Source organism: Botrytis sinoallii, assembly GCF_014898435.1.
Source record: "Botrytis sinoallii strain Bc 23 chromosome Unknown BSIN_033, whole genome shotgun sequence".
NCBI lineage: Eukaryota > Fungi > Ascomycota > Leotiomycetes > Helotiales > Sclerotiniaceae > Botrytis > Botrytis sinoallii.
In genome coordinates this window covers 126,841-142,294 of record NW_024066060.1, presented here as the reverse complement: position 1 = coordinate 142,294, position 15,454 = coordinate 126,841, and the positions used below count along the sequence as shown (strand labels likewise).

The 15,454-nt window shown below is 43.1% G+C and overlaps 4 protein-coding genes across 4 annotated transcripts; 3 read left to right on the top strand and 1 right to left on the bottom strand.

Moving 5' to 3' along the window:
- Positions 1-448: 448 nt before the first annotated feature.
- On the top strand, positions 449-1,202 carry EAF02_011529 (uncharacterized protein; the record flags this gene model as incomplete). Its single annotated transcript, XM_038907576.1, has 3 exons — positions 449-499; positions 678-821; positions 930-1,202. 3 exons carry the CDS (start codon positions 449-451, stop codon positions 1,200-1,202), a joined length of 468 nt encoding a protein of 155 aa, XP_038752589.1.
- A 3,850-nt stretch (positions 1,203-5,052) lies between these two features.
- EAF02_011528 (uncharacterized protein) lies at positions 5,053-5,636 on the top strand (the record flags this gene model as incomplete). Its single annotated transcript, XM_038907575.1, has 2 exons — positions 5,053-5,219; positions 5,321-5,636. The coding sequence occupies 2 exons, from the start codon at positions 5,053-5,055 to the stop codon at positions 5,634-5,636; spliced, it is 483 nt and encodes a 160-aa protein (XP_038752588.1).
- Positions 5,637-6,422: 786 nt separating this feature from the next.
- EAF02_011527 (uncharacterized protein) lies at positions 6,423-7,503 on the top strand (the record flags this gene model as incomplete). Its single annotated transcript, XM_038907574.1, is given in 3 exon segments — positions 6,423-6,829; positions 6,844-7,074; positions 7,131-7,503. 3 exon segments carry the CDS (start codon positions 6,423-6,425, stop codon positions 7,501-7,503), a joined length of 1,011 nt encoding a protein of 336 aa, XP_038752587.1.
- A 4,685-nt stretch (positions 7,504-12,188) lies between these two features.
- On the bottom strand, positions 12,189-15,231 carry EAF02_011526 (uncharacterized protein; the record flags this gene model as incomplete). The annotated part of the gene is made up of 8 exons (XM_038907573.1): positions 12,189-12,267; positions 12,339-12,378; positions 12,436-12,452; positions 12,656-12,846; positions 13,048-14,112; positions 14,166-14,969; positions 15,054-15,112; positions 15,192-15,231. The coding sequence occupies 8 exons, from the start codon at positions 15,229-15,231 to the stop codon at positions 12,189-12,191; spliced, it is 2,295 nt and encodes a 764-aa protein (XP_038752586.1).
- Between the last annotated feature and the right edge of the window lie 223 nt (positions 15,232-15,454).

The following is a 15,454-nucleotide window of genomic DNA, read 5'->3' as shown; positions in this document are numbered from 1 at the left end:
AGTCGCCGTTGATGATGGATTTGTAAATGAAAGGAAAGGTTGGCCCTTCTGGATAGCGCGAGGATGTGAACGATTGAGGCAGATCACGTGATTACAGGTATCTTGGTTTTGGGTTGCTATACCTGCTAGGAGTCGACAAAACACTTCAATGGAGGGTCCAAACTACAGGAGTACTCCTATTATTTCTCTTGAAATTGGTTTGGATTTGCATGAAGTCAAGATAAACGTCTTCAGAAAGCAAGGCTGACAATAATGTCGAGGCTGTGGACAAGGCTCAGAGCAATTTAACTAGGGCCAAATTAGCGAGATCTTAGCGCTCGCACGCAAATCGCAAACCAAAAAATTAAGAGTCTAACGAATTCGGCATTTTGCGATCTTATTGAATTTCCTGCCCACGACTCCGCAGGAAACAGCAAACACACGACAACCACGCCAAACCGTCGACATCATGCGTACTTACGAAGATTCCTTCTCCGGAGCCAAGATCTACCCTGGAAAGGTACGAGTGTTGCCCCTTTAAATGATTATGGATTGTGGTCGACATATGGATGATTGGATTGAAGGGGGAGAAAGGCAAATTGTTGGGCTACGACTGTGCAGATTTGGGAATTACATCAAAGGCGCATAAGGATTGCGTATCGAAGAATTCAATGCTAATTACTTTTGGAATCATATAGGGCAAGCTCTACATCCGTGGAGACTCCAAGATCTTCCGTTTCCAAAACGGTAAATCCGAATCTTTGTTCTTGCAACGCAAGAACCCTCGCCGAATTGCATGGACCGTCCTCTTCAGAAGACAACACAAGAAGGGTATCTCTGAGGTACGATATTACAATCTACTTCGCGGCTTTATTCACATCGAGATGGAATGAATGACATCATGGGATATTCGGAAGAACAAAAATACTGATGCAGTTTTCACCATACAGGAAGTCGCCAAGAAGCGTTCCCGCAAGACCGTCAAGTCCCAAAGAGCCATCGTCGGTGCTTCCCTCGATGTCATCAAGGAGCGAAGAAACCAGAGACCAGAAGCCAGATCCGCTGCTCGAGAGTCCGCCATCAAGGCCGCTAAGGAGAAGCGTGCCGCAGAGCAAGCCGCCAAGAAGGCCACAAAGGCAAAGACCAATGTCTCCACCCAATCGAAAGTCAGCAAGCAAGGTTCCAAGGGTAAGGCACCAAAGCCAATGAACACTAGCCGTTAAATGTTTTGTTCATGGTTGTCGCGGTGCAATGGAAGGGAAATTGGGTTGTTGTTGTTAACGAAATGAACGAATAATCTTCGAAAGTTTCGGGGAGATTTTTCAATCAAGCATGGATGAGCAAAATGGGCTTTCTGCGTGATCTTGATCAATAGCATTTACAATGACAAGACTGGTACAAACAACGATGGTTAGGAAGGATATCCAATTTAGTGCAATGCGGTGCGATGTTTGTGATGCATATGTATTCGCATTCTGCCAAGTTTCAGAACTTGGGAGATTCTTTTACGGACAAATGGAGTCATTTGGTTTTCTGGGCCTACGAAAGACCTAGCATTTTTATAATACTACCAATTCCACCGGAAATGCATCGATCTGAGGGGATTCTTGATTGTGGTTTTATTGTTTCCCTGTTCTTTCTCTTCCGCTAACAATTCCCATCCTAACTATTCTCTTCCTCTATTGCTAAACACCAGGGGCTTTCGAATTTCCACCTAAAGCTCGATTCCAGTCTTTCCGATACGAAACGTACAATATGCTCACTACCACATCAAGACATTCCCACTCAAACGGTCGCAGAGTTCCCTGGATATTGCGTTTCTTTCAGTTACCCTCTCTATTCATTCCCAATTTTGACCATAGCCCGCTTCAAGACATAAGATATTTTACATGCCCTTACCCAAAGAACCTAATTTCAGTGACGCCTTTTATCTCATCTCGCTTACATTCCCATTTCCCTGGACTTTATCCCACATCATTAACCGACGTTGCCTTTCACCAAAGATGCCATGAATACCTAGTTGAATTGAGTTTTCTTTGTTGTGTTTATGCTGCTTATTCAGTTACCCTAGGCTAGGCGTGTGAAGTAGAGGAGCACATGAAGGCGGTGTTTGGGAGCATCGGTGGGTGGTACTTAGGGTAATGGAATGGCAAACGGCGGCAAGTACCAGCGCCAGTTTCCAGACTACCTTTTGCAACGCTTTTTGATTACACGGCGCCGGGTATCTCCTGAAGGGCCTCGATGAATTGAGGTTTGGAATTTGGAATTTTGAGTCTCGGTCTAGGCTTGCACGGCGTGATTGTGTTACACATTTAAACAATATATCTATTAGATGAATGTTCCAGCAAAAGAAATCAATACAACCCAGCTCTACAATTATCTTTCCCAAGTTCCTATGTTGTCTTCGACAGCAATGATCTGTCTAAAAAGGTAGCTCATAAAAATCCATACTTGGTTGTGGCAGAAATCTCATTCTTGTCAGGATACCAGAAACCGGAAGAAGTTCGATTGGGTAGTATGAATCCTTTACTTTCACCTCATCTCCCCACCTTGCGCTTTCCAGCCCGAATAGTCTAATCTGGCCTGACTCTTCACTCAATTACACAACCCGCATCGAGTATATAGATAGATAGCTAGCTCAATATATCAACCTCGAGACAAACTTTTGATCTGGCACAAAAGCCGATGAGAGGTAAAATTTTCTAGAGAGCTTGCAACAGATATCGATCGATATGAGTCCGAAGACTTCCCGTAAACTATACGTAAATTCAATATCAGATGCAGTCTAATAATATACTTAGATCACTTGAGGGATTCATTGGTATGTATCTGCGAGTCCAAATAACAAAGATATCTTGATTGCTGACTATATATGATGTACCCGGCACTGGATAGATATATGTTATGATCAGTTTTCGCGAGCACTAATATGCTCATACTTGTGATTAAAGTATTCCTTTTAACTCTGATCCTGCCGTTAAGTGTTGCTTTACAATGTTTGTTATTGGCCAGCCATGATTGGCTAAACTGACAAGTGTGATCAACCAAGTCGATTATTCCCCTTTGATCTTGTGGTATGATGGCCGAAGAAGCTGGTTTCTGCCAGCTTTTAAGCATCCAAGGAGCTCCTTCTAATACATCACCGTCATGTTCGTCTTTCAACCATAGACCTAGAGTTTGAATAGCTTAGGTAGAGATTTCAATGCCCAGTCGACGTCCTGGAGGATCTTCTTGAATATAGACTGGGCTAGGTGGTCCATGGTAAGTGTATGCGTACCTGTTGTTACACTGTCTTATTTCGATGTGTCGTAATGTGTGTTCTGTGCTAAATACAGACTCGAATTTGTAAAATCGCACTAGATATAAAATAAGGGGGGTTCTTCGAGGCAATGACAATGAAGATTCGCTTGCCTAAAATAAGCATGAAGGGGTTTCGGTTTTGCGATCCAGAGACCATCGTTGAAACTCATAATGGCAGAATCTCTCCACATATGACTAGTTGGGAACGATAGGCTTTAAGCGCTGCTTGTTTCAATTGAAGTTCGCTTCTGTTTCCCGTGTTCGTTTGCGAAGGTGTTGACGCAGTATTGTTCTATTGCCCTATTTTCTTACACCAACCCCCTCCCAACTGTATCTGAATATAGTTTCGAGCTCGTATAATCGCTGATTGGCCGATATAGTGATGGTGTGCGGGTGAGGATAGCTCGTGGTACTGGAGTAATAACGTCTGTTAGCTAAGAAAGACGAAGGTTGACTATTTGACAAAGAATTGAGTATGTCTGGAACTATCTGCAAAACCTTAGAGAGTCACAGTATAAAAGGAAAGGATGCTACTTGATGTTGAGAATAAAGCGGAGCGCAATTTTGCTAATATAAACTTGAACAAGATGATTGACGTTGAAGAATGTAGGTCCAAATACTCTTCTTTTCCTCCCCCAAAAAGCTTTGTCTGGCAAGGCAATGTTGAATAGGTAAACCAACAATGCGAAGAAATCGCAACAACCTGTTTCCTTCAGGTGAGTGGACACATGGTCGAGTAGTCAACTGAACGGAAGGCAGCAGAGCAATGCCTAGATTGCCGTCTTCTGGTGGGGAAATTACTCAATATCTGTTCGAATGAATCTTTGAGCCCCTATAAATAGTCTTTAAGCGTGTTGTAAAGACGCTCAGATATGTCGTTTGAGAAATAGAAAGGATCAGACCGACGAGCAGCCTATAAAGAATAATCTGTGCTGTGTGCATGATTTCTGGTAATCCCCTCGCAATACGATGTTACTCTCCCAGCACCTTGTACAAAGAGGTTAGTACAAATTCATTATGAAGTGAGTGGGCTGATAAAAGAGACCCACGAGGGGCTTTACTTAGCCTTACAGAAGACAATCATAATAGAGTGAGTCAAAATGAGGCAATCTCAGTGAATATGTCTTTCGAGGGGGGTTGTTGTTGTTTCCAAATGCAAATTGAGCCCAGCATGTTTAATAGTTCATTCTATCTCAAGACATCTTTATCGAGAATAAATTTCACCTGCATCAAACAGTTTATGAGCTTTATTTCTCTTTAATTGTCTTATAACTGAATTATTGGGATAACATTCTTTCTGCAGAGCTTCATCGACTTTCAACCATCAAGCCACTATCGAGAACGAGGTCTTGACAATGGAGGAAACCATAGACCATGAATCTGCCCCTGTTGTTGCGGTCTTTCTCCCCAAGCACTTCAACAAGTTTGGCTACTATGAGCTGGTAACTATTATGGAGGCTGTCTGGGAGAAGAAATGGGGAGTTTTGTGCTTTCCCCTGGTTCCCAGTATTATTCGAGCCTTGCATAATGATACAGACTCGAGAGCCTATTGGTGTATGGTAGATATATTCTTCAATTATGCCCACAAAGATATTCTCAATTCTGAAAACGCCCACATTTTTACTTTACACCGCAGATCGGGGCGAGCGAACGTGGGATTCTTCGGTGGATTTTGGAGAATGCAAACCCCACAATTGAAAATTCGTACACTTAGCATATCCTTCAAGTAAGGTTACCCAAGGGCACCTTGTATTTTCAGATCTCAAAGGCTAAATGCGATATAGAGGATGCGCGGATAAGATGCTACCAGTAAACCTAAGGGACTATATGACCTTTGGTCCACGATTTAAGTTGACTAGGGATTTTGGCGAGCTCGTGGCACGATTGGAAACCTTGACTATCAAGAGGGAAAGATTTACACATGCGAGCAAGGAATTTCAGTTTTGTTGCATTTGAATATTTTGAGAAAGTATGGAAACCTTAACATCTCCCTTTGCGACACTTCAGAATCTAGGCTAACCACAGAACTTATCGCTTCTAGATCCGTTAATCTGCGACAATTTGTCATCAAATACAGCTGGATTACTGCCGAGAATATCGATTACCTAGTGGATGTGGATAGGTCGCATAGTAGACTCATAAAAAGGTTGGATAGACTTCTCGGTGTTGGCGGCGAAAGAACTATTGATCGAGAGCCGCTTACCCAAGAAGGGGCCACAAGAGTAAAAGTTAGCTTCACATGGACAGCGATTGAGGACGAGGTCCTGAGTGCAAGCAACGTCACTAAAAGTGACATGAAGAAATGGGTGTCCAGTTTTACACGGAAGAGAAAGGATGAGTGTTGTTATGAGTTATAGATGTTATGACTCTGCTAGCGTGGGAGTGGCTCTACGAGCAACGATTATTACTTGGTCAATACGCTTTTTTCTTCGAAGCAGCAAAGCTTCCTATTTGCTGCTGCAACAGATCTGGAATCCAGGAAGGTTTCATACAATTATCAGTATCATAACCGCATCATCTACTTCAAAAAGACACGAATTTGTATTTTTTCTAGATCGCTTTTTAGGTAAAAACCAATTATCAATTTTTAATCTCATATCACTTAACCTTAATATCAATATCTAACAAAAAACGTAATTTACAATGCTCTTCTCTTGTTGATCTCCCTAATTTCACTCGACTATCATGATTCATTATGGTATTCTAGTTGCCTGTCTAATGATGCCAAAATATCAAATTGAATTATGGAGGGAAAATTACTCCCAATCTGGTGAGCTTTTGTTAGTGGCTCTCAACGGCTGGGAGACCGAGGCTGGTAGAATATATTGATTAAAACAATGAGGTGTTAAGTGCTTTGACAATGCTTTCATTAGGTTGGGTGAGCAAATTAGGGTTCCTGAAAGAGTTGTAGTGAATAATTCTGTTGTCAGAGCCTGTGATTGGTTCGGATCTGGAGCTGAGTAATTCTAAAAGTTGGTTTTAGATTCAGGGGGGACATTTCTCCCCCTTGTTGGACTAAAAATTCATGAAAATTCATGACAGCTTTGATTTGTCACACTGCCTTTACCTCAAGCACTCGGTCCTTTATTTCCAACCCTTCGAGCCTCGATCAGTGACCTACCACAAAGTAGAACAAAATCGCAATGGAGCCCGCAAAGAAGGACCCTAACCGCGAGCTATTGGCAAAATATGGTCATCTAAAGCCATCGTTCATCAGCAAGTTACCTCACGTCGTAATCTTGATGATCATAGAGCTTGTCTTGACACATGATAATATGTGTTTCCCGGATGCCCCCAATATCATCGAAGCTTTCGAAACCGAAGCAGAAATGGTGACCCTCTTGTATTCCGTCGATTACTTCACCAAAAATGTCCGAAAAGCCAGGCTGGACCATGATTCTGTTGACAAGTTCCCTCAGTTGGCTCTCGAAGAATTTCTTAAGGGAAAAGGCTTTGAAAACAAACCTCGGCCACAATTTGTTTGCGAGCCCTTCGGACTTGGAAGACATTTCGTTGTGTTGAATATCACACATCTTGATTTGAGCTTGAGGTAAACACTTCTAGCATCAACTTAGCTAAATCAGCACATGACGAACTAACATCTGTCAGTGAGACCAACACAAAAGCATTGGCAGCCAAATTGAAGAAGCATATGATGATAGGCAAGACATACGAGTTGAATCAATACTTCGTTTATCTTGCGGGTCAGCTGAAGGACTTGCGTGTCACTAGAGGGCTGTTCACCCGCCAGACCACAAGATTTCAGGTCTCTTTAATTTTGCAGTTTTTAAGACAGTAAGCAAGCAAATCAACGTGCCTGTAGAACCTATTTCGTGATCTACGCTAACCAGGATATCGCTTGCTTTTAGTGCCAAAAAGCTCCTCAAGTTTGTTGTTATCGATATCCCCTCCAATAATAAGGCATTTATGAAGGACTCCGACGACACTCTGTGTAAGCTCATGGGTGGCGTCAGTCTCATCTTTGGTGCCCCTTCCAAGAGAACCTATATCGAGGGCAATGGAGTACATTCAGATGACGTTGTTACCGAAGCGATATTCACATGGGAGGCGGCCGGAGGCTTGAAGATGAATGTTCCCAAGATCAATAACATCATGAAATCAGTCTCAAAGAAGAGCGGGACAAAAGCAGAAATACCACGGAGTCTTCGAAGACACTTCGGAGAAACATTGGCACGAGTGCGTCAAGCGAGTCTGTGGGTATAAAGGAAAGAAACCATGCATTCAGTGCAATTTTGCGGTCTGTTACAAATGTGGACTTTAGTTATGTCAACTAGAAGTGGTACTCTAGATTGGACATGGCTCTTTGGTGGTAGTCTCAGGATTGATCCATTTGTTGTCAGGGTTGTTGCAACATAGTCATGAATACAGATTCTAGCTTCTCTGGGATAACCTGCGTACGATAGAAGCATCCTATAATATAGCTTCATGGATACCTATCCCTTTGATTTAGTACGACTCTTATCTCTAAGCCTTACTGCCATACCTCATATCGATAAGAATACTCCATACCTCTCATCCTCGTGTCTTTTTTTGTAAAATGGTATTCCTGAAGCTCTTAGCCCAAGTAACAGCCCATAAATCACCACCCTAATCTGTCTTAGATGAGTGTGCACATTTTATCTTTCTGTAAGTAAACAACTGATGACACAGGAGGTGTCTAATGAGAGTCTATTGTATGAGTTTATGGCTGAAGTGCTTATATTTGATATCTGTAAGCTGCAGAAAGTCGATGACAGCATCAACATATGAAGTAAACCTTTCCAATGTTGAAATATCTCGAACTAAGGCCACCCGACGATATTAGCTATTAGACACAGCCTGAGCTTGTAACCAGAACATTATCATACAATATATCATCTCTTTTGAGATAATCCTAAACCAAAAGCCACTAATTTCTATAGACTAAACTGCTACACACAAGCCGAAATCATGTTGTTGAAGGGTATTAAATTGTCAACTTGCCACCTATCACCTGTCAGATGCATACCATTGTGATTCCTTCTTTACTTCCTTTGTGTACAAAAACGTCTATGTAACAAGCTAATTAGCTTCGAAAAGATTGTTCTATAATGTAAGACTGTTATTTTGACACTTAGAAGCCACAGAGACTTGGCCACAGTATCGAGTCAGGAAATCAACTTTCTGTTACTTGAAGTGTCTCGAATGAGACTACCCGACGATATCACCTAGTATTCAGAGCTCAGGAAGATTACAAATCTAGACTACTGATTAAAACGAAGAGAATAAAGAAAGACAGATTGTTTTGTATACTTTATATACATATGCTTTGTCAAACTCTCTTCCCTTGCTCCTTAGACTTCTATTGATCGTCCACAAGCAATTTTTAATGCTGTGTTGAAGCACCTAATAGACCTATACCATCATTTCAAGATCTCTCAAAATCTTGAGCCAATTCTCTCGCGTCATCACGATAGTTTTTGTAAGCATGCCGACACAATGAGAAATCCAAGAAGGCTCGTTGTCGCTCCTCATTGGTATCAATATGCTAGAGCGCAAATGCACTCTTCGCATGCAACTCAAGTATTATGAACTTCATTCTCACAGTGTTCCTGTATGTATTAAATCTCGCTCGCCGTGGGAACCCAGTCGTCATGGATGCTTTCCATGCGAGGCGAAGTTGGATTAACTGGTGAACCCTGGATCTGCGAAATTTGTAGAAACCACTACGCAAAGGTTGATTTTGAATGGTACGTTAATTTTTGATGGCTAGAACGATCTTATCTAACTACTTCGACCGTACTCTGAATAATTTCAAACGTCATTTCGAAGTGCCGATTCTCTGCACACGCATTTCGTCAATTCAGGTGATGGATCAGTGGTATAGTCGTCGCTAGTATTTTCTTCCGAGATTCTTTGTCTCTCTGTGCCCCGTCACATTGAGCGTATATTTCACTTTTCACATAAATAATATTAGCTTTAAAGACTCAACACAACTCTCGAATAGACTTAGACCGAAAAATAGCGGGAACCTTTTGAACTTCCCACAAGACTTAGTGGCAGAGGTACTCGAAGATATTTCCAGGTCTTGTCATGACCAACTGGTCCAGTCCGTCGTCTATCTCAGGTCCCAAATCTCAATGTACCTTAATTCACTCGGTCAAATGATTGACTCCCTTGCCCTTGAACGCATACGGTATCTAACCCATCACATCTACCCAAGTCCCTTCCGCAGCTGCAACCCCACTACTCTGTTAGTGATTAAACCCGTGAATTACCTCCTGCATTCTGATCTTCCAACCTCAAAGAACAATATGCGTTATCAATCAATCTTCTGCTACAGAAAACTTCAAGAAGGGCCAACTATATAGTGATTATCCTTCTCGACATACCTCCGGCGAAACAGATGATGTCACTTTCTTCTGTAGATGTATCTATGATCAGCAACGATGACACGCGGCGGTCATCGATGCGCTTCATCTTTTTCAAATCTGTTTGATTACAAGCGAGAGATAATATGACTGCGGGCTTTGGTATTGTAAGAGCTTTCGCCATTAAGAATTGTCATGCTTTCGTGATTCCTGTTTTAATAGGTCAAAAACATCAACATCAGTCCTCAACCCTAACATTCTTGCGGGACTAGCCGTTACGAAGACATGCTTGCAGACTATGGGTATATATAACGAGACTCCAGTCATAGCGCAGTTGTATCCACATCCTCAACTTCAACATCGTCTAACCACCAATATGACTTTCCCAACCGATAGCTTCGGATTCCACGGCCAAGTCCTAAACCATGCCAGATTTCCGCAGAGGTACATAATTCACCTGCAAGTTTTCAGTTCCTGCAGTTTAAACTCCCGACATCCCACTTACACTTCCAGATTCCTGAGACCGGGTCCCATATATCTTCAGCCATAATGATTTTACTACCGTCATATTGAAGTTTTTCTGGATATCCTAGCACCCTCGTATTCCTGACCCTGATGGTGGGTATAGCTCTAGGAAGTTAATCTGAGTGCACAGAGCCCACAGATGTATTGAGAGGAATATCGGTATCAATATATATCTCTGTGGCATTGATAAGCCTTTTAATTCTCCCAAGCTCTTCTCAGAATCTTCCATCACCTGCAACGTAAAACTATCGTCTGGTATCTATAAATCACGTTTGAACCCTCCTATGCAACCTAATCTCACCATTTAACTAATAACACATGCACTGCTTTCTCATGTTTCTACCAGCTGTCTAACACCTGTCCAATCTGCCCCCTGTCGCCTAAGAATGTCAGTTCGGCGCTCCCACACAAGGAGAGCCATCAAACACCCCGTTCTTCCTTCTTCTATCAAAACTGACCATTTGATAACCAAAGAAAGTTGCCATGGGTTACAAAAGCGAGACGAGGCTAGCAGAAGAAGCAAGACTTGATGTACGGAGGTATATGGAATAAGTTATGTTACACTGCTTGTGTTTTGCCATGAATAGAAGAATCATTCTTCCCACACAAACTGATCCTGGCTAGCGAAAGCGGTACAACATAAGTTGTTCGATATACCTCCGTAATATTTTTCATTGATTTGCTTGCCAATGAAATGTCTTAAATATTGCGGATTGAGTGTCAGGAATGGGGTGGTAGAGAACCCTTTTACATCCCCAGTCTCATAGCTTTACTGCTCCTTTGTCCTCGAAGCCCCGGCCTCAGAGCCATCTTCCTCATCTCCAACACTAGCACAAGCAAGTGCTTCCATTCACAATTCCTCTTCGAATCCACGTCGATCACTATAACCTCTCACACTGAAGGGGCTTCTCATGCACAGCTCATATGAATCGGAATCACATAACACGATGAATATCACGATCACAATAACAATCCAGTTCACTATAAAACTATGGCAGACAAATCCATTCATGTCAAGTCGGCGACTTCGCCTTTCTGACCTAGGTATCTATCTATCTATTTCTTTCAGTTACGAGTTGTCAATCAAACCAACTTGACTCACTGACGATATAGCCATTGTTCGAATCACTTGATTCCCATCTCTTCCTCCACCATTCCATGTACCCAACCCCGGGCATGCCTTCTGCATTTCCTCTTATGATGATGGTCAAAAGCTCACCGCTAAGACAAAGGACCCAAATCGGTCGATCATTGTCAAAGCTTTACATGTTATAAAACTCCTCCATCCTTCCACTCCCCATCCAGCCGTCACGTTCGTTAATTGCGTCCGGCATCCACCCATTTCCATTACCCAACAATCCAACCGCCCATCCTCCTACCCACAATACAAGATTTTTCGGCGAAAGCAATTGATCCATCCCGTGCACATCATATTTCTTCTCATCATCCATTCCATCGTCAATATCGTCATCCATCAGAAACCTTAGAAATAAATCAAAAACCCGGCATGCATTCTTCGCTCAAAACCAGCAGAAAAGGCGCGACAGAAACGTGATGATGTAAAGGGTATTGGCGCGAGATAAGGGGACAAAGTTATTCTGTTAGGAATAAGTGAATCTATTTGTACAGAGTAATGTGCTGATAGTGCTGTGGTGGTGATGTTGGTGCTGAACAAATGGAGTGTGCAAATCAAAGGTTCCTCATTTATCATATCGAGTGACATGGGTTTCCGTTGTCGTTATAGGTGAGTGTAACTATGGCAAAGGAACCATTCGATGATTGATGGACAAACGAATGGACAGACAGGTTCTGTGGATTCGACGCGATGTAAAGAATATGATGGAACAAACAGATCGACGTAGGCCGAGGACAATACCCCTCTGCAATGACCACACGTTGCAAAAAGAAAAGAGAAATCATAAAAAAAAAGAACGAGGAACACATTCGTTGAGCTCTATCAAAAAATCATGCGCCGGCCCTAGGAACGGACATTAAAAGTTGTAAAAGGACGCGTTTGACCATTTAGGGGTTCGATCAAGTTTGAATGGTCCCTGAGCTACCACCTGTTTGGCGCTTAACTTGCTCACGAGCCCAACGTGCGGTATCGATGGTTCTAGTTTGGAATTCTCTGTTAGACTTGGTCTCCTTGATCATTGACATGGACCCAAGTCAGCACGGTAATACGAGGCAATATTCTCCATTGGGAAAGCATCGGCAAAGATCACTAAGTTCGTTAGTACACGTGAGTCAAATAAAGGGAAATGTAGTTTCGAGCACATACCCAATAACACCCATAGCCTGATCTCATAAGAGCATCACTTCGGTGTTGATCGACCCAAATGGTATTGAGAAGGCCAAAAAATTGATTCAACGTAAAGGGCGGTAGCTGGTCAGTCTACATGGTATTAATTAAGTAGTTCCATAAGGTGGATTCTATGACTTACTCTTGTTATCCATCTTCATAGCACCAATGGATGCCACCCCCAAAGCATCCATGATACCTTCTCTTCAAAGAGATGACATAATCGAACATCTCGTATGTTCCGTCGGGGCTAGCTTGAACATTGGCAGCCTGTTGAAGAACTTGAGCAACAACAGACAAGTATGTCTCAAAGTGACCACCAATAGCACCTGCGATATCTCCAAAACATTGAAGGATGGCAGGCTTGAATTGGTTGGCGAGTGCTGTACTCTGTTTATTGTCAGAGTTGCTATTGCGGTGGGATGAATTGGGGATGGCGCCAATCTACGAAAGGCAAGACTTTTGATTCTTCAAAACATACCCTTAAATTGCTTAATAAATAGTTCATAAATGCGTCACAATATGGTTGGCATTGTGGGCCCATCGAGCGAGTAATATCACTGACGAGACCAATAGCCATGGAGCACAAACTTGGCTCCTCCTGGTTACCGAGAGCATTGTAAAGGAAGGGAGCAAAGTGCTCCATGTAATTGGCGAAACCTTCTTCGAGTGCATTGGGCCAAAACTGCTGACAGTGGCGAAAACCGCATCAGGCACAATCGATTTAGGTGTGGCTGCGGTGAGGATTTGAAGCAAGACAGTCATGATTCTGTCAGCTTGAGGAGTGACCTCCTTCTCGAGACGTTGAATGATGGCCAACAAGACAGTGCACAAGCTGACTTGCATCTCCTCGAGAGTGATTCTGTCTTCAACACTGACTACTTGAGATTGAAGAGGAAGAGTGTTTTCCAATCTCTTGATGATGACCTCGGAGAGTTGACCAACGGATGGAAGACTATCATTTGCAGCATTCATGACGAAGGTATTGAGAACTTCGTATGCAGCGGTTCTCAAAGCGTTGTCGGCGTCGGTTCTCTCAGTAACTTGAAGAAGTCTGGAGATGCTCTCATTGAAGTGAGGAGAGATAGGGTTCTCCTGGCATCCAATATCCCCGGAGAAGCGCTCAGCAAGGTTCATCAATGCCCAACAGCACGAACCTGCCATCTTAGGACTGCTGATAAGACCTTCGAACAAGGATGCAATCAATTTTGGTAAATGGTTGGTTGGATCGATAGCCTCTGAGCAAGCTTCAGTGATACGACCAAGAGCATAAGCTGCCGAGTCCTTGACGTGAATAGATTTGTCCTCCATCATGCTGATGATGACTGGCAGTGCTTGCTTGACGATTGGCTCGAGTGTCTTTTCATCCGGCCCTTCCATGATGGCACCAAAGGCGGAGACAGCAGCATCACGATCGTGCCAATCCTCTCCACGAAGCTTTTGTTCAACGAAGCTCAAAACTGGTTGAATGATCAAACCACCAACAGCTTGTGCGTAAAGTTGTAAACATTGGTATGCGGCACGGGAGATGTTATATTCATCATCAGCAGCATCCTCGTCTTGCTTTGTCAAAAGCATCAAGAGAACAGGGACAACCTCATTAGTTGCAACCTTGCTGAAATTGTAGAACGGACGCATCAAAGAAACCTCTTCGACCTATTCGTTTTGTCAGCAACATTCTTTACTAGATTTTGGTATTGAAATCTTACCTGAGCATTGTCATCTTCAATGGCGATTTCCTCTTCGCATACTGTGCTCCAGAATTCGACAGCAAGCTTGGCCACATCTTCCTCTTCGCTTTTCATTCCCATGATTGTGAGTCCGAAGAGAGCCTTCTCCATGTAGAAGCGCATCAAGTCATAATACAATGACATAATCCTGTTCAGACATCCAAAAGCTCCCTGTTGTATCCTAGAGTCGGTTGCTTGTGTGGCCTCGCAGATAACCTGCATAATGTAATTTCGCTCGCCTTCATTCTTGAAGTTGCTATCCACAAACTCCAATGAGTTGCCAAGAGCATCGATAGCTGCTAGTCGTACTTCCAAATTTGCTTCTTCCTTTCGGGCACCTTGGACGACTGCTGTTAAGATAGCATTGGAATGTTGTACGAGACTCTGTCTTAATTCCGCATCTTGAGTTTCGCAAATGAATCCGAGAGTAGTCAAGGAAGCCTGCTTAAGATGATCGGTACCCTCACCCACATTTCGCACCAAGGCGGGCATAAGCTCTGGCCATTGATCTCTAGGCAGTTCGATGGTTGCTATCGAGGATATGACTTGCGCAGCTGTTTGACCGGCTTGGTTGTTGTTTGAGGATAAAGCTTGAAGGGTCAGATCCTTCACACGCTTCCTGGTATCTGGGTCGACCTGTAGCCATTTATCTTGTAATTCTCGTTGCAGAGCATATTCGCGGGCTGTGAAGGCGTTCTTAAGGGCGATACCAGCAGCAGCTCGAATGGAACCCTGTGATTCTTCATTTGCCAACTGCTCTACGAGTGTGACAAGATATCCTGACTACATTGACGGAAGAAAAGTCAGTAAAAAGAATGCCATGGAAGCTCATCGACAGTGCGGTCAAGGCTGTGTGGGGGAACTCACAAAGTTGGCTTCAGCAGCTTGGGTAAGCTGTTGTTCAGCAGCAATACGAGTAGCATTGTCTATTGATAGTTAGTACCATAGGAGTGCAAGGTCTGTTCACCTTTGAGACAAGTTGGTGGATAGAGGGGAAGTACTGACCTGCTGCCAAGGAATTGAGCAAGACAGAACCAACGTCCATCTTTGCGATATTCCCGAGTTTTAAAGGGTATTTGTAGATGTTCGTATTATTGCAGAAGAGTTGTTTCTCTCTCTCTACAATATGCCTGGTTATTTGATGTGCGACAAGGTGGTTTGAGGAATTCAACTGGGGGGGTTGTTGATCGCAGGAGGAATTTGCGGTTGTTGAAGAAAGCGATGTTGACTTGGGTGTAATAATGACAAGGCCGATTCTTTGCTAGATA